This window comes from Mustelus asterias, chromosome 20 (genome assembly GCF_964213995.1).
Source record: "Mustelus asterias chromosome 20, sMusAst1.hap1.1, whole genome shotgun sequence".
In the NCBI taxonomy this organism is placed as follows: Eukaryota; Metazoa; Chordata; class Chondrichthyes; order Carcharhiniformes; family Triakidae; genus Mustelus; species Mustelus asterias.
Genome location: NC_135820.1, coordinates 20000669 through 20019165, shown reverse-complemented (window position 1 = coordinate 20019165; position 18497 = coordinate 20000669). Strand labels below are relative to the sequence as shown.

The 18497-nt window shown below is 42.9% G+C and overlaps 1 protein-coding gene across 1 annotated transcript in view; it reads right to left on the bottom strand.

The window, feature by feature from the left end:
- Positions 1–391: 391 nt before the first annotated feature.
- Positions 392–18497, bottom strand: part of bmp7b (bone morphogenetic protein 7b) — a 177395-nt gene continuing 159289 nt past the window's right edge. Inside the window, exons 4-7 of the mRNA XM_078236309.1 lie at positions 16755–16952; positions 7049–7125; positions 4917–5027; positions 392–2787 (exon numbers count right to left, since the gene is read on the bottom strand). Of these exons, the coding sequence (XP_078092435.1) occupies positions 2638–2787; positions 4917–5027; positions 7049–7125; positions 16755–16952 (536 nt within the window). The 3' untranslated portion in view covers positions 392–2637. The remainder of the gene's footprint in view (positions 2788–4916; positions 5028–7048; positions 7126–16754; positions 16953–18497) is intronic.

The following is an 18497-nucleotide window of genomic DNA, read 5'->3' as shown; positions in this document are numbered from 1 at the left end:
AAGATGTGCTAGTTGGGTGCATTGACCTGAACAGGTGCTGGATTGTGGCGACTAGGGGAATTTCACAGTAACTTCATTGCAGTGTTAAGCCTTACTTGTGACTAATAAGTACACTTTAACTTTATATGTTTAAGAAAGAAATAGATAGATTTCTAGGCTCTAAAGGCGTTGGGGAGTATGGGGAGAGATTGGGAGTGTGGCATTGAAATAGAAGATCAGTCATGATCATATTGAATGGTGGAGCAGGCTTGAAGGACCATATGTTCTAATCCTGCTCCTATTTTCTATGCTTCTACAGTCTGTGCCAGTATTTATATTCTACATGAGCATCCTGCTGCCTTACTTCATCTACCCCTATCAACATAACTGTTTCTTTCTTCTTCATTTGTTTATCTAGCTTTCCTCTGAAATGTATTTATTTAATTTACCTCAGCGAGTTCCATACAAAGATGTATATGCTGTTTTTGATTTATTGGTGATTACCTTATATTTATGGCCTCTGGTTTTGGTCTCCCCCACATTTTGAAACATTTCCTCTACATCTACCCTATCAAACTGCTTTATAATTTTTAAAAGACCTCTTTTCAGTCACCCCTAAGCCTTCTCTTTCCTAGAAGACAAGAACCCAACTCTGTTCAGACCTTCTTAACAAGTATATTCCCTCAGTTCTAGTATCATCTTGTGTATCATTTTCACAACTCTTGAGTGCCTCCAAATTCTTTTTATAATATGAAGACCAGAACTGCACCATGCTGCAAGGTTACACTAGAAGGAACAGAAGAATCCTTCTTAGGTGACTTCATATGAATGTCTCAGGCTTCACACTTCAGTCAAAGCTTCTCAGTTGCAGGGATGCTATTTAATTTTCACTAAGCAGCCAAAATCAACTTTCATTTGTATTTTCCAGTTTTCACTAACAAACTTCTGAAGCTGCTGGGTGTCATTTTTAACCTTGCCTCCTGAGTGTTAAGTTAGCTAAGGCATCACATTACAGAGGCAGAGACCATCGGCTGTGCAAGCTTACCACCCAAACTGTTGAAGTTGAAAATTACCTCTACCTGCTTGCTGACCCCTGCTGCACATCTTGATCTAATAGTTCAGACCATTCCTATCAAGTGAATCAAAATACTAAATGTCGGCCATTCGGTCATGGTGATATCATAACTGAGCTCCTCTCTTACATACTTTCCAGTAGGTTTCATTGGACAGAAATCATTAATGAGAGTCCTGGTTGTATTATGCCTGCTTAAGCCCCTCCTTCCACCTCCAGGAAGTGCTAATGCCAAATATAATGTCCCACACTTCTCTGTTAACATCAGTTAACTCAGCATAGCCTAGGTTTCAAACTAGCCCTAAATTCCACCTCTAAATTCAATACACCACTGAGTTTTGTTTTAAATCTACAAATCTATTATTCATGGCAATTGTGTTTTTTCGTATCCCAGCATGAAAAAAAAACATTCCTGCACAGCCACTGTGCACATGGTGATATTTCACTGTATTTCTATAATTTTTCATGGAATAAATCATGGAACTGCTGAGTTTCCAGTGAGATTATCACCTGAATTTTACATTTGGGGCTTATCCAAAGTCGGCATGGGCGGGAGTGGTTGTGAAACCCGCTGCCGCCTGAGATTGCATTATTAACACAATGTTTTGCTGGCTGACCAATTAACTGCTATCCAGCATGTAGCATGCTCTGGGAAAGGCTGAGCGTTGCCAGGGAGGGCGGGAAGAAGGTGGGTGCCGAGAAAAGGACCGTGCAGGCTGGCACTCCCAGTGTGTTCCCTCACGGGGACAACCACTGTGGAGCTGTCTGAGGGAACTTCTGATCTGTTAAAAAAAACTATGCCATGAGTGCCCAGGCAGCATGATCACAGACCTTAGTTCCAAGACACATTAATGTTATTTGAACCCTGTCTTTCATCCCACCCTAGCTGGAGGTTAAAATTTAGGTGTAGAGGCTGCCTTGCCAATTGGCACACCCACCAACCATAAAGGCAGACGGGCAATGTAAAGTTTCAGTCAATTGCGGTTTAATTAAATTAAATTGGCTTCTTGATTGTCAGTGTGTGCACCTCTTACTCTTGCGTGTGTCTGCTGACCAAAATATCACCTGAGGGCGTGATGATGTCAGGACACGTAACCACCATTTTTTCACATGATTTTATGCACTTCAGGCCGGGCTCATTCCCAAAATTTATACGTAAAAATCCAGCCTGGGGTAACAGTTGAGCATTAACCCAGAAGTATCGAGTTATATTGCACCTCAGACCTTGGATATGGATTTTCTTTCCTGCTGACATTGAGTAGTTAATGTGAAAGTAATAAGTCAATTGTCAGAAAATGTCCTCTCCTCACTAAAAATTGCAAATCTACCACCAAACAAGTTTTAAAATTTGAGTTGACCAAGGAGGCCTTTCTTCTCAGAAACTTTGCTGATATTGCTCTAAGTATAGAAAGACTTAATGTACAGTCAACATTAAAAAATAAAGATCATAAAAAAATTCTCAATATACAGTTAGATTTTCCTTTAAACAATGTCAGACCATTCGGCAAGTTGACTTATCACGAAAGATCCGTGAATCGCAGTCTTTCCAACACCCATCAGATAAGGTTCCTCTTCTCTCTCTGATGCTAATGACACCCGCATGCTCTGACCACCATATTCCTGTATTTTTTTAAGATGACATTTGAGCTGTCATCAAAGTATAGCACGGATATGGCATTGAGCTGTGTGGGAGCGCAGCATGGCTTCGGAACATTCTCTGGGTTTATTAAATGAACCTAAATGCAAAATTAAGAGAGAAAACAGTATTTCAAAGAAAATTATAAAACAGTTAACCACGCGCACTGTCCATACAACACAATCCATGCACATTTCACTTTAATCAAGAAGTGGTCTCAACTGAGAATTCTCCTTCACCTTGATTGACAATACCTTGATACCAATAGTCATGAACTATAATAGAGTTTCCCTTGTTCTCACTTTCAACTCCACTAGCCTCTGTATTCAATGGACCATCCTGTGCCATTTCTGCACCCTCCAGTGTGACACCACCATCAATCACATTTTCTCCTCGACTTTCAGCATTCCAAAGAGATCATTCCCTTAATAGTACCTTGCACCACTCCTCTAATACCCCAACACTCCTTACTCTACTCACATCAAACTTCACACCTGTCCTTCCATTGAAACAACAGTTTGATTCCTTGATGGGTGGGACAGGAAAATTCTGCCCTCTGTCTCTGCCTCATAACCTGCTCCAGTGAATCTCAACATAAGTTTGAGGAATAACTCTTCACCTTTCAAAAGGCACTTTCCCAAAAGAAAAAAACAGTTCGGACCAGTACTTTTATTCCCCTGTTTCACTGTTTTTCTCCTGGGAGCCTTTCAGACTCAATGTCAAGTTCAAAAATTTAAGATCATATCCTCTGCTCCCATTTTTCCGCATGTTAGCTGTAGGTGACAATTGTACTTCCTCCATTTACACTTCTTCTAGATTCTGTTTCTTTACTTTTCCCATTACCATTCCATTTAGCTTCTCACCATCAAATCTTTTGTCATCTTCTCTCATTTTTCACTCTAACACAGACCTTTGCTTTTGTTTTACCATTTTCCTATTCCCTGTAAAACCTGTTATATCTCTAACTTTTTTCTAGTTCTGGTGAAAGAGTATCGATCTGAAACCATGGCCCAGATTTTCTGGTCAGCTGCGATTCAGGGGTGATCACCACTGACCACTAACGTCTCTGCAGTCTTATCACTGTGTGTTCTTCCAGCTGGAATTTCTGATCCTGACTGCAGCAGCAATGCTTCAGTTAGGTGAATCGACAACGCTGGAGTGAAATTAGTATTTAATCATGGTATAAAATGGACAGCATTGAGATGAAGGCCTCCTTCCTAGTCAGTAGAAACTAAATTTGGGCTGACTGTCAAACCAACTGCTGATTTCCTACCGTCTGGTTTGCACCATTGCCGAAGACTTATTTCATCACCTGTGTCTATTTCCATATCAAAGAAACAGGTAAGAACTCACATGAGGTTAAACTGCATTTACAACATGGAAACTATCTTTAGGCGCAACCAATCCATGTTGGTGTTTATTCTCCACACAAACAGTACCCTCATCAGTTTTCCTTGTAAATCTGTACAAGGATGGGCGGCACGGTAGCACAGTGGTTAGCACTGCTGCTTCACAGCTCCAGGGACCTGGGTTCGATTCCCGGCTTGGGTCACTGTCTGTGTGGAGTTTGCACATTCTCCTCGTGTCTGCGTGGGTTTCCTCCGGGTGCTCTGGTTTCCTCCCACAGTCCAAAGATGTGCGGGTTAGGTTGATTGGCTATGCTAAAAATTGCCCTTAGTGTCCTGAGATGTGTAGGTTAGAGGAATTAGTGGGAAATATGTAGGGATATGGGGGTAGGGCCTGGGTGGGATTGTGGTCGGTGCAGACTCAATGGGCCGAATGGTCTCTTTCTGTACTGTAGGGTTTCTATGATTTCTATGATCTGTGGCTGCACAACGCTTCAGCAATGCAGAAGTTCCTGGCCAGGACATGCAGAAGTCGGCAGTTTTAAGTTACCATGCATGTGGGGTCATGGAGAAAAATTAAAGATAATGTGCAAAGAAGAGGGTCGATCATAATCCCATTTTGTCATCTATTCTCACTTTATGCTCCTTTTCCTCACATGTCCATTTAACCTATTTTTAAATGTTCACATGGTCTCTCCTTTGACGACTGTCTTTGGTAACGTATTTCCATAGCCTTGCACTTTAGGGCCTGAAGTTAAACAGACCATACTTAATGTCAGCATCTTTTTGAAAATATGAAAATATGATTGGGAATCACTGTTTCAAATTTTGCATACATTGTAAGAACTGTTTCTGTGTCATATACTTGTTATACAGTACTTACCAGAGTTTGAACAATTGCATGATTTGTTGCATTCATGTAAGAATTCAGTGGGAATGAGCATTCTCCCTCACAATAATATGCAGCATATCCCTCGGGAGCTATGATCCAGTCCTTCAAGGAGAGGAACAGGTACATGTTCAGAACAGACTATCTGAATATTGCTGTCCTTGAATAACTGGTTCTATATCTTTCTAAAAACTACATGCAACCATATTTACAAAGAAAATACACTTCACTTTAAATAGCAGTTTAATAGTGAACATCAAAAGAAAAAGAATAAACTACTTATAGCATTCATTCAAAAGAAAGTAAATAATACCATTCCAGAATCCAGTTTTAACATTTGTACTGTAATTATGACAAACTCCACAGCAATTATTGGTGGCGTAGATCTCCTTCAGCTGCCATGAATAGTCGATTTTACTGTGAGACTTCATGCTTATTGAAGTGAAGGAGATTATTATTGGGGAATGGAACACTTCATTTCAATCAGCCTCAAAGACTCTCGGTCAGATGCAAAGTAAAACTCCCTCTATAGGGGGCACAAGTTCAAGGTGAGAGGGAGAAAGTTTGAGGGAAAAAGTTTAAGGGAGATGTGCAGGGGAAGTTTTACACGCAGAAATTGGTGGGTGCCTGGAACGCGCTGCTAGAGGAAGTGGTGGAAGCAGGCACATTAGCAACATTTAAGAGGCATCTAGATGAGTGTATGAATAGGGAGGGAATAGAGGGACACAGTCCGAGTAAGGGCAGAGGTTTTTTTAGTTTAATTAAGGCATCATGATCAGGCACAGGCTTAGAGGGCCAGAGGGCCTGTTCCTGTGCTGTACTTTTCTTTGTTCTTTGGTTGTTCTATATAGCCCTAAAATCATACCATAACCTAATTTTTAATGATCATCTTTATTGCATCAATGTGACAATTGTCATTATTCGCTGCAGGCAGTCATGCTAATCAGGGTTCATTTTGGGTCATGAATCTATGCTGGCTAGGAACTGGACACAGACACAATTCAAATTGAGTCACATGAAATGCTCACCTGCGGCAGGTTGAAGAGCCTTTTGTCCTATCAGTCTGAACTAGATTTTCAATCAGATCTCAGAGGTGCAAAGCTAAACTTTGGTTTTCCTACCTATGCCAACAGTAACTCATTTATTCAAATAGATCAGTTAGCCACAAAATTACATGCCAATCAGAAAATCTAGGCTCTGTTTCTAATCTGATCCCACAAAAGTTTACTCGGCAGTTTAATGAGATAGTTATAAAATATTTCTATATTAAAGTTGTGACAATCCCACTAATTTCTCTCACTGGTCTAATGTAATGGTAAAGGACATTGCATTTATGTTGTTGGAACCTAAGATGTGTTAAAGGGCGTTCCACTAACCCAGGTTGAATTGCAGTTTACTATTGATTTACTGGGATCACTTGTAATTATCTAAAATACTTAGACATTGATTCTACAGGACATTTACTTTGCACATTTTAAATAGGTTTTACATTTTTTCTTTCAAACTTATTACTTGGAGACAATGGCTAGAAAAATACAAAATACATTCCCCCCAACTTCAGAGTATAAAGTGTCATCAAATCTGTTACTCAATGTTTTTGAGATCTTTCTCAGAACTGCACTGGAGTGCCATTATGCACTGAAGTGGCACTTGAACATTGAATCAATTAACGCAGTGTTAAAAGTGTTACCAATGGAACTAAGCTTATACTGAGGTTGGATATTACAGTGAAGGTACAAAAGTCTGAGTGGGATCCCAGAGATTCAAAACCATAACTCAGATAATGACGCATGCTAAAATTAATCTGCATGATTACACAATACAACCCCTCACAACCAGGAATGAGAGGGGCTAATCTCAATGAGAATCCAGAGTTGTTATGGGTATCCGAAAGTGGAACAACTTTAAATTTGTGTTCTATAAGAAGGAAATTAACTAGATCTAATAGAGGTTGCATTTGTTCTCTGAAATACAGGTTGTGGAAGTATTATTTGCAAGAGCTGTTTTGGCTAAAAGGCAACTGTGAAATAATATTTTTTTTAAAATCCTACACCAGTTGAAATCTTCTGAATGATTTTGGGTAATGAACAAAAATGCTTTTAGAGTTCTTAATGTTCTGAAGTTACCTGCCATCCCAAGTCACGAAAACTGACATACAGCTCATGCTTCATGCAGGCCTGGCGTTGGTCACTGCTACTGTTTTCTAGTAATTATAAAAGATAGAGACTGTTAACAACTGGATATCAGCATGAGGTTTGCTTCAGTTATCTCCTCTAAGTTGATTTGTTAACTAATTGGCAAGGAAAGCAGGATATTTATAGGCATGTCTCAAATAGAAAGAGCTATTCAATTCTTGCTGTGGGAGCTATGCAGAGAGAAAAGAACAAGACTTGCATTTAACATTCCACAATCTCATGACATTCCAAAGTGCTTTACTGCAATTAAGTATTTTTTAAAGTATGGTTATAATTGTAATATGAGAAATGCAGCAGCCAAATTGCACACAGCAAAACTCCCACAAACAGTAATGTCATAATGAACAGATAATCTGTTTTTGTGATATCAATTGAGGGATAGACATTGGCCAGGATACTGAGGAGAATCCTTCTGTTCTTCTTTGAAATAGTGCCATGGGATTTTTGCCCTTCCCCTTACAGAGCAGACAGGGCTTCAGTTTATATATCACCTGAAAGGTAGTAGCTTTGACAGGCAGTATTCTCTCAGTACTGCGCTGGAGTACTAGATTTTAGTACTCAATTTGAACCCACAATCTTCTGACTCAGAAGTGAGAGTGCTACCCACTAAGCTATGGCTGACAAGATGCCTGGAATAATTAAAATTGAATTGTAGCCATCTGAAGTTCCACATAATACTTAACCTCACAAATACCTGTAAATTGATTCTTCCATTTGGAAAATATTTGCCCATTGGTGTTTTTCATGATTTCCATCAGTGAGAGATCTGAGATCTCATCTTCACATTTACTGTGGTCTCTCTCACTTTCCATAGAATCATAGAATCCCACAGTGCAGAAAGAGGCCATTCGGCCCATCGAGTCTGCACCAACCACAATCCCACCCAGCCCTATCCACATATCCCTACATATTTACCCATTAACCCCTCTAACCTATGCACCCCGGGACACTAAGGGGTAATTTAGAATGGCCAATCAACCTAGCCCGCACATCTTTGGACTGTGGGAGGAAACCGGAGCACCCGGAGGAAACCCACGCAGACACAGGGAGAATGTGCAAACTCCGAGCGACCCGAGCCGGGATTCGAACCCAGGTCCCTGGAGCTGTGAAGCAGCAGTGCTAACCACTGTGCTACAGTGCCACCCCATCTGTACACTCCATCAGATCAGTCCATTTAAATGACACAGAGTATAACAGACGACCAGTTAACTTAAAGTTTATTTATTAGTCACAAGTAAAGCTTACATTAATACTGCAATGAAGTTACTGTGAAATTCCCTTAGTCACTACACTCCGGCACCTGTTCGGGTCAATGCAGCTAACCGGCACGTCTTTCCAACTGTGGGAGGAAACCCTCGCAGCCACCAGGAGAACGTGCAAACTCCACACAGACAGTGACTCAAGTTGGGAATTGAACCGTGGTCTCTGGCATTGTGAGGTAGCAGTGCTAACTACTGTGCCACTGTGCGCCCCTTTGGGCAAAGCCTCAAATAGCAAACCAGTTCCCTATTGGAACTAAATGTGGAGGAAACAGTAACAAGAAATCAGATCATTGTACCTTACAATTGGTTTTTAAATGATTGAAAACCATCCAATCTTAGTTATTGTACTGAGCTATACAATATACGCAGTGGCAGAGGATTACAGGTCAACAAAAGTTCACTCACGTTAATCCTGGGATAAAGAGGTTGTCCTATGATGAGAGGCTGAGGAAATTGGACCTATATTCTCTGGAGTTCAAAAAAATAAGAGGGGCACATTGAAAGATTTAAAAAAAACACTGAAGGGGCATGACAGGGTAGATGGTGAGAATGTTTACCCCCATTGGAAAGCCCAGCACAAGGGGGTAAACTAGTCTCAGGACAAAGGCAACGCAATGGTTAGCACTGCTGCCTCACAGCTCCATGGACCCAGGTTCAATTCTGGCTTTCGATGACTGTCTGTGTGGAGTTTGCACAGTCTCCCCATGTCTGCGTGGGTTTCCTCCAGGTACTTCTATTTCCTCCCAAAGTGCAAAGATGTGCAGATTAGGTTGATTGGCCATGCTAAATTGCATTGCCCCTGAGTGTCCAAAGATGTGTAGGTTAGGTAGATTAGCCATTGGAAATGTGTGGGATTTGGGGGAATAGGGCAGAGGGGAGAATATTTTCCAAATGGAACAGTTAAGAAACATCAGTCACTTTACAGGTATATGTGAGATATGTATTATGTGGAACTTCAGATAGGCATCTTGTCGTCCCTGGGTGGAATGCTCTGGGTTGGTGCAGACTTGAAGGGCCAAATGGCCTCTTTCCGCACTGTAAGGATTCTTATGGTACTAAGGGCTTGATCAATTAAGACAAGGGTGAGGAGGAATTTGTTCACTGAGAGGATTGTAAATCTTTGGAATTCTCCACCTCAGAGAGCTGTATTTGCTCATTTGTTGAGTAAATTCAAGCTGAGATAGATGTTTGGACTCTAGGGGAATCAGGAGATGGGGGGAGAAAGTGGAAGTAAGCTCAAAGGCCAACCATGATCTTACTGCATTCAGTAGGGGCCATACGGCCTATTCCTGCTTCTATTTCTGTTGTTCTTATGATCATGATGTGGAGATGCCGGTGTTGGACTGGTGTAAACTCAGTCAGAAGTCTCATAACACCAGCTTAAAGTCCAACAGTGTGCGGAACTTGGCTATCAGTCTCTGCTCAGCGACTCTGCGACTCGTGGGAACACCATCCATCAGGCACACTTTACATACACTTGCAACTCGGCCAACGTTGTCTACCTGATACGCTGCAGGAAAGGATGTCCTGAGGCATGGTACATTGGGGAAACCATGCAGACGCTACGACAACGGATGAATGAACACCGCTCGACAATCACCAGGCAAGAATGTTCTCTTCCTTTGGGGAACACTTCAGCGGTCACGGGCATTCGGCCTCTGATCTTCGGGTAAGCGTTCTCCAAGACGGCCTTCACGACACATGACAGCACAGAGACGCTGAGCAGAGACTGATAGCCAAGTTCCACACACATGAGAACGGCCTCAACTGGGATCTTGGGTTCATGTCACATTATCTGTAACCTCCACGACTTGCCTGGGCTTGCAAAATCTCACTAACTGTCCTGGCTGGAGACAATACACATCTCTTTAACCTGTGCTTAACCCTCTCTCCACTCACATTGTCTGTACCTTTAAGACTTGATTACCTGTAAAGACTCGCATTCCAACCATTATTCTGTAAATTGAGTTTGTGTCTTTATATGCCCTGTTTGTGAACTGAAATCCCACTCACCTGATGAAGGAGCAGTGCTTCGAAAGCTAGTGGCTTTTGCTACCAAATAAACCTGTTGGACTTTAACCTGGTGTTGTGAGACTTCTTACTGTTCTTATGATCAACAGATAAGTATGTTTATTTAATATTAAAGGTGTTAATCTATTTTTAATTTTTAGTCTGAGTGTGATACTTCAAATAGCTGTTTGTTTTAGACAAAATGTTCTTGCAGCAACAAGTTTTATCTAAAACAGGGATTCCCACTGCACAGTGGTTAGCACTGCTGCCTCACAGCGCCAAGGACCCAGGTTCGATTCCCAGCTTGGGTCACTGTCTGCGTGCTCCGGTTTCCTCCCACAGTCTGAAAGTGAGGTGCATTGACCATGCTAAATTCTCCCTCGTGCATCCGATCAGGCACTGGAGTGTGGCAGATTTTCACAGTAACTTGTGACACCAATAAACAAACTGGGGTCTGCAGAACCCCAGGAGTGCGTGAAGGGTCTCCAGGTGGTCGGCATAACTGGCTGCTGCATGTGACCAGCAAACACCAATTCAAAAGCACCAACTAACCCATTTAAAATGAATTACTGCAGTAAAATAGGCAAATCAGAGCAAGGAGCACTGAATGCTGATATGATGACCAGTCAGTTCCATATCATATTAACATCCTTTGATCCAAGAGGCTTTTCTCTGATTGGCCCATTTGATTTATATCATCTTGCTGTTGCTGGGCAGAAAAGCTCATAGCCAACAGTGAGGATTAATGCTGAGAATGGAGCCGGTGGCAAAAAGAGGTGACAAGAAGAGGTGAGAGGCCTTGAACATGAGTGTGCAAGAGAAAATCTTAGAAACCCTACAGCACAGAGAGAGGCCATTCGGCCCATCGAGTCTGCACCGACCACAATCCCACCCAGGCCCTATCCCCATATCCCTACATATTTCCCCATTAATCCCTCTAACCTACGCATCCCAGGACACTAAGGGCAATTTTAGCATAGCCAATCAACATAACCCGCACATCTTTGGACTGTGGGAGGAAACCGGAGCACCCGGAGGAAATCCCAGGTGCAATGGGCTAGCCTTGTCCCCCTGATCATGGTTTCACCTCTGCCAGTCTGTAAAAATCAGGTTCTTGTCTAAAGCTGGTGAAAAGCTGTTTGAATCTGATTAACATGTATTTAAATATAATTAGCGGGCTGGAAGCCCAATTCTATGGCTTCCTGGTGTCGCCCACCACTCCCCCCGATGGAAGTTCCATGGATCACCAAACAGCACACCTCCTGAGAAGCAGGGAGGGACCAGGCATTGTGGACTCTAAGGGGGTGGGGGGGGGGACAAGGAGGTAAGTCCAGCCTCCGATATTGCCCACAGACCCTCTGCTGCTTCCAAGCTGCAGAGGAATGGTTTCTCGAAGGGCCTTAGGTTGGAGGGTTTGGTGGAGGGTGGGGCCTTAGGTTGGGAGGAAAGGGCTTGACTCCAGGGGATTCCCCCAGGTTGGGGTTCTTGTGGCTGGACTTCTCCTTTGTTGCCCTGGAAATCACTCTGAGGATGGTGATTTCAGACACCATTCTGGTAAAGATCTTCATTATTGTCTCTGTTCTTCAAAACCTTTGAAGTGGCCTGATCTCGTTAAAATCTATGCCTTCACCCCATGCTAAATTGCCCCTTAGTCAGAGTAAATACATGGGGTTATGGGCATAGGGCTTGGGTGGGATTGTTTTTGGTGCAGGCTCGATGGGCCGAATGGTCTCCTTCTGCACTGTAAGAATTCTATGATTCTAGACACCTGGAATCCATCCAAATTACAGCAGAACTTCATTGGACAGTAGGGATTGCCCTTGATAAATTTCATAAGCCCTGTTTGGCATCTGACCTCTTTAAAGTGCTCTGATTGAAATGACCTGACAGTTGCAATAGGGAGATCCCCCTGTTTTCTCTCAGAAGTCCCAGCTGCTCTGAAACATCTTTGAACTGCTTTGATTGACAGAAGGTTGTCAGTTTCACTTGGGATATTCCCTTTTGACTTTGAAAGAGTTTTCAAACCTCTTTGAACTACAGTGGTTGACAAGAGGCTGTCTGTTTCACTTGCTCCATTGAGTTTTCATTGACATCCCAAATCACATCAAAGTAGGGATTGGTAGGCCCAGGGGAGATCAAAGCCTGCATTATTGAAACAATCATTTCAGGTCTTAGTAACCCTGAAATACTTCCTCTCTCCACCACAGCTGTTGTGTCTGGCCCCATTTTTTTAACACCACTTTTTTTCTCAAGCCTCTGAGCCTTCCTAGAAAGCAGAAAGGATTTCCAGTACAGCTTTTTTTTATCATTGGCTCTTTTGTCTTTCCTGCAAAGCTTCTCACTGAACTTTTTTTTCAGCTTCATTTTTCCACTTTTGTCACATTGTAATTTTTTTACTCTCCCAGCTTCAAGATTGGATAGGCTGGGGTTTTTATCTTTGAGATGGAGGAAGCTGAGGGAAGGTTCAGTTCAACTGCATAAAATAATGAGGGGGCCTTGACAGTTTGGAGATGTAAGAACATCTTACATAAGCGGGGAGGGGTGCAGGTGCGGTGATTGGTAGTCAGAGCCTGAGGGCTAGATCGGCACAGGGGTTGGGAGGAGAGGCAGTCGGAGGATGTTATCAGGGGCTGAATGAAGCAGTTTCTGGGCATATTAGTAAGTCAATTAAACATCTAGGGCGGAATTGTCCCGTCCCGCTGCCACGGGAATCATAGCAGGTGGGACAGAAAATTCGGCAGATCATGCAAACATCCATTAATTTCGGGTGGGAATTGACGAGCGTGGCTGGAAAATCCCAACAATAATCTGCATCTTCTCAAGCAACTAGGCAGGAAAGAAAACGATTTTGAAGTGAACTCCTGTCACTGGCAAAATTTAATGCTTGATCTGCTGTTAGCAGTTAAAAATCCAGTTTGGAAGTGTATGCTCTTCAAAACATCGTTAGATTTTGTGAAGAATTGATTTATTTCTAATGCTTCAGCCAGGTTATTCAGATTTTCCGATTTTAGACCTTTTAGATCAAGTTTTGCTAGAGTGTTTCGGCAGGGTTCAAATTAGTGTGGTAGGGGGGTGGGGATCAAAACAGTAGGTCAGTAAGTACTGAGGCTGGGGTCGAGCTGGGGGCCAGGGCAAGGCTAGCTAAGAAGAAGAGCATTCTGGAGCAGGATGACCTGAGTGGGCCTGGAGGTCTGGAGTGCGTCTGCTTTAATGCGAGGAGCGTAATGGGTAAGACAGACGAACTTAGGGCCTTAATGCTTACGCGGAATTTGGATGTGGTTGCGGTGACAGAGACATGGTTAAAAGAAGGACAGGACTGGCAGCTGAATATTCCGGGGTATAAGTGTTTTAGGCGAGACAGAGGAGGGGCTAAAAAAGGTGGGGGAGTAGCGGTATTAGTTAGGGAGCATATTACAGCGGTGCAGAGGGTGGACAATTTAGAGGGGTCATGTAATGAGTCGCTGTGGGTGGAGCTCAGAAACAGGAAAGATGCAATCACTATGCTGGGGGTATACTACAGGCCACCCAACAGCCCACGGGAAGTGGAGGAACGGATATGTCAGGAGATTCTGGATATGTGCAGAAAAAATAGGGTTGTTGTAGTGGGAAACTTCAATTTCCCTGGTATAGACTGGAAAGTGCTTAGGGCTGGGGGTCTGGATGGGGAGGAATTTGTAAAATGCGTACTGGAAGGTTCTTTGGAACAGTATGTAGATAGCTCTACTAGAGAGGGGGCTATACTGGATCTAGTTCTGGGAAATGAGCCTGGTCAGGTCGTCAAAGTTTCGGTAGGGGAACATGTGGCAAATAGTGACCACAACTCTGTTAACTTTAGGATAGAAATGGACAAGGACGAGTGTTGTCCTAAGGATAGGGTGCTAAATTGGGGAAGGCTAACTATAGCCGGATTAGGCAGGAATTGGTGGCCGTTGATTGGGAGAGGCTGTTCGGGGGTAAGCCCACGTCTGGCATGTGGGAGTCTTTTAAGGAACAGTTGATAAGGCTGCAGGACAGGCATGTGCCTGTAAAAAGGAAGGATAGGAAAGGAAGGATTCGAGAGCTGCGGATAACCAGGGAATTTGAGGATCTGATCAAAAAGAAAAGAGAGGCGTACGTTAGGTCCAGGCAACTGAAAACAGCTGGAGCTCTGGAGGAATACAGAGAGAGTAGGAAAGAACTCAAACGGGAGTTAGAAGGGCAAAAAGAGGTCACGAAATGTTCTTGGCAGATAGGATTAAGGAGAATCCTAAGGCATTTTATTCATATGTTAGGAACAAAAGAGTTGTCAGGGAAAAAGTCGGACCTCTCAGGGACAAAGGAGGGGAATTATGCTTAGAACCCAAGGGAATAGGGGAGATCCTAAATGAATACTTTGCATCGGCATTCACAAAGGAGAGGGACTTGTTGACTGGGAGCGTCTCAGAGGGAAGTGTTGACCCGTTAGACAGAATCTCCATTACAAGGGAGGAAGTGTTAGGTTTTTTAGGTAACATTAAAACTGACAAATCCCCAGGGCCTAATGGCATCTATCCCAGACTGCTCAGGGAGACAAGAGATGTAATTGCTGGGCCTCTGACGGAAATCTTTGTCTCTTCATTGGACACAGGTGAGGTCCCTGAGGATTGGAGGATAGCGAATGTGGTACCGTTATTTAAGAAGGGTAGCAGGGATAACCCAGGTAATTATAGGCCAGTGAGCTTGACGTCCGTGGTAGGGACGTTGTTGGAGAGGATTCTTAGAGACAGGATGTATGCGCATTTAGAACGGAACAATCTCATTAATGACAGACAGCATGGTTTTGTAAGAGGGAGGTCGTGCCTTACAAATTTGGTGGAGTTTTTTGAGGAAGTGACAAAATCGGTTGATGAAGGAAGGGCCGTGGATGTCGTCTATATGGATTTCTGTAAGGCATTTGACAAAGTCCCTCATGGCAGGTTGGTTAAGAAGGTTAAGGCTCATGGGATACAAGGAGAGGTGGCTAGATGGGTGGAGAACTGGCTTGGCCACAGGAGACAGAGGGTAGCAGTCGAAGGGTCTTTTTCCGGCTGGAGGTCTGTGACCAGTGGTGTTCCTCAGGGCTCTGTACTGGGACCTCTGCTATTTGTGATATATATAAATGATTTGGAAGAAGGTGTAACTGGTGTTATCAGTATGTTTGCGGATGACACAAAGATGGCTGGACTTTCGGATAGCGATGAACATTGTCGGACAATACAGCAGGATATAGATAGGCTGGAAAATTGGGCGGAGAAATGGCAGATGGAATTTAATCCAGATACATGCGAAGTGATGCATTTTGGAAGAACTAATGTAAGGGGGAGTTATACAATAAATGTCAGAGCTATCAAGAGTATAGAAACACAGAGGGACCTAGGTGTGCAAGTCCACAAATCCTTGAAGGTGGCAGCACAGGTGGAGAAGGTGGTGAAGAAGGCATATGGTATGTTTGCCTTTATAGGATGGGGTATAGAGTATAAAAGCTGGAGTCTGATGTTGCAGCTGTATAGAATGCTGGTTAGGCCACATTTGGAGTACTGCGTCCAGTTCTGGTTGCCGCACTACCAGAAGGACGTGGAGGCTTTAGAGAGAGTGCAGAGAAGGTTTATCAGGATGTTGCCTGGTATGGAGGGTCTTAGCTATGAGGAGAGATTGGGTAAACTGGGCTTGTTCTCTCTGGAAAGACGGAGAATGAGGGGAGACCTAATAGAGGTGTACAAAATTATGAGGGGATAGATAGGATGAACAGTGGGAAGCTTTTTCCCAGGTCGGAGGTGACGATCACGAGGGGTCACGTGCTCAAGGTGAGAGGGGCGAGGTATAACTCAGATATCAGAGGGACATTTTTTACACAGAGAGTGGTGGGGGCCTGGAATGCGCTTCCAAGTAGGGTGGTGGAGGCAGACACGCTGGCATCGTTTAAGACTTACCTGGATAGTCACATGAGCAGTCTGGGAATGGAGGGATACAAACGAATGGTCTAGTTGGACCAATGAGCAACACAGGCTTGGAGGGCCGAAGGGCCTGTTTCCTGTGCTGTACTGTTCTTTGTTAAAACCCTAATTGTTATATATCCAGACTCACTTGACTGGATTCTCACATCTTTTGCCTATTAACTGAAGATTTTGAATTTGGCTCACCCCGCCTCATGAAATGTTGCACATAAACCTCTTAGAAACAGAAATTATGCTAGCTAATATCAAGGTCTTTACTACACTAAGATGTCTGGTTTTCAGAGACCGTAGTTCACAGATTGTTTTTGAATTCAGATGTTTAACAGGCAAAAAAGCTCCACCATGATTTGTTTTAGGCCAGGCAAGTAAAAACTGATTTGTAATATTACAGCAATGCTTCAGGTGCATGTCTACCTGCTAAACTTGTTGTTCTTAAAGATTCCTGACTCTTGGAAGACCTAGATCGACCCTGGTTTTTCTGTTTACCACCTGCTGATCGTGCACTCCGGATGTGGACCTCAGTGGCTTTGAAGAAAGCCACCATGAATGGTTGTTTATTCTGAGGCCCGAGTCTTCCTATCAGACCTGCCGTCTTGGGATTGACACTTTGTCCTTTAAAAACAAATGTATTAAAAATTAGTTGATTCACCATTATATATGTCTTTATCTATGCATATTTCCACTGCTTCTGCACTGTTCTTCCATCTATAAAATTGAAGCATTCAGTTTCCTAAGGCCACCAAAAATGCATAATAACTTGTAGAAGATCTGATGACTAATTTCCCTCACCTCAATAGCCAACTGAGAACCAGTGAAAATTGTCAAGAAAGACCTATGTCTTGGACGGAATGCAAATGAGATTTACTGGGGATTAAAGACTTCAGTTACAGAGAGAGACCAACAAAAATAGCTTGTTCTCTTTAGAATAGAGAAGGTTAAGGGGAAATTAGATAGAGGTGTTCATAATCATGGATGTTTAGATATAATTAAAAGAAGTGTTTTCAGTGGCTGAATGGTTGATAACCAGAGGCACAGATTAAGGTGATTTGGCAAAAAAAAGTTGACTTAATAAAAAACCTTGTGGCTAATCCATCTAATCTACACTAAGGGGCAATTTAACTGATCTGCACATCGTTGGACTGTGGGAGGAAACCCACGCAGACACGGGGAGAAAATACGAGTTCCACACAGACAGTCACCCAAAGCTGGAATTGTCCCTGGCACTGTGAAGCAGCAGTGCTAACCACTGTGCAGCCCCCTTTTAAAGTATATCATAGAATTCCTACAGTGCATGAGTGATTGGGGTTTGGAATGCACTTCCTGATAGGATAGTGGAAACAGATCCAATAACAGCCTTTGCAATTTTTTCTCGTTCAAATGTTTTTAGAGGTAAATCAAAAGATCAGGGACAGGACTATCACTACAGCACTATGAGAATTAGGGGACAAGATTGTCGTTGCAACACCATGAGAGTCAGAGACAGAACTGCCATTACAGCATCATGAGAATCAGGAACAGGACTGTTACTATAGCATTGTGAGGATCAGGGACAGGACTGTCATTACAGCACCACGAGAATCAGGAACAGGACTGCTATTACAGCACCGTCAATCAAAGCAGTTCAAAGACCTTGTTGATCCTTAAGAGACCCTACTCTCTCTGTAGTTACGCTTTTGCCCTTTATGTATTTATAGAAGCTCTTTGGATTCTCCTTTGTATTAGTCAAACTAATGGGGCTAAAGGCAGATAAGTTCCCTAGCCCTGATGGCTTGCATCCTCAAAGAAGTAGCTACAGAGATAGTAGATGCATTGATTGTAATTCTCCAAATTCTGGAAAATTGGAAAACTGCCATTGTGACATCCCTATACAAGAAGGGAAGGAGGCTATAAGTCGGGTAACTATAGATTGTTTTGCCTAACATCTATTGTTAGAATCAGTTATTAAAGAAATAATAGCAGCACATTTGGGAATCATAATCTAATCAAGTAGAGTCAGCATGACTTCATGAAAGGAAAATCATTTTGTAAATAATTTATTAGAATGTTTCAAGGAAGTCTTGACCAGATGGATAGAAGGGAACCAGTAGATATGTTCGAATAGAATCCCTACAGTGCAGAAAGAGGCTATTTGGCCCATTAAGTGTGCACCGACTCTCC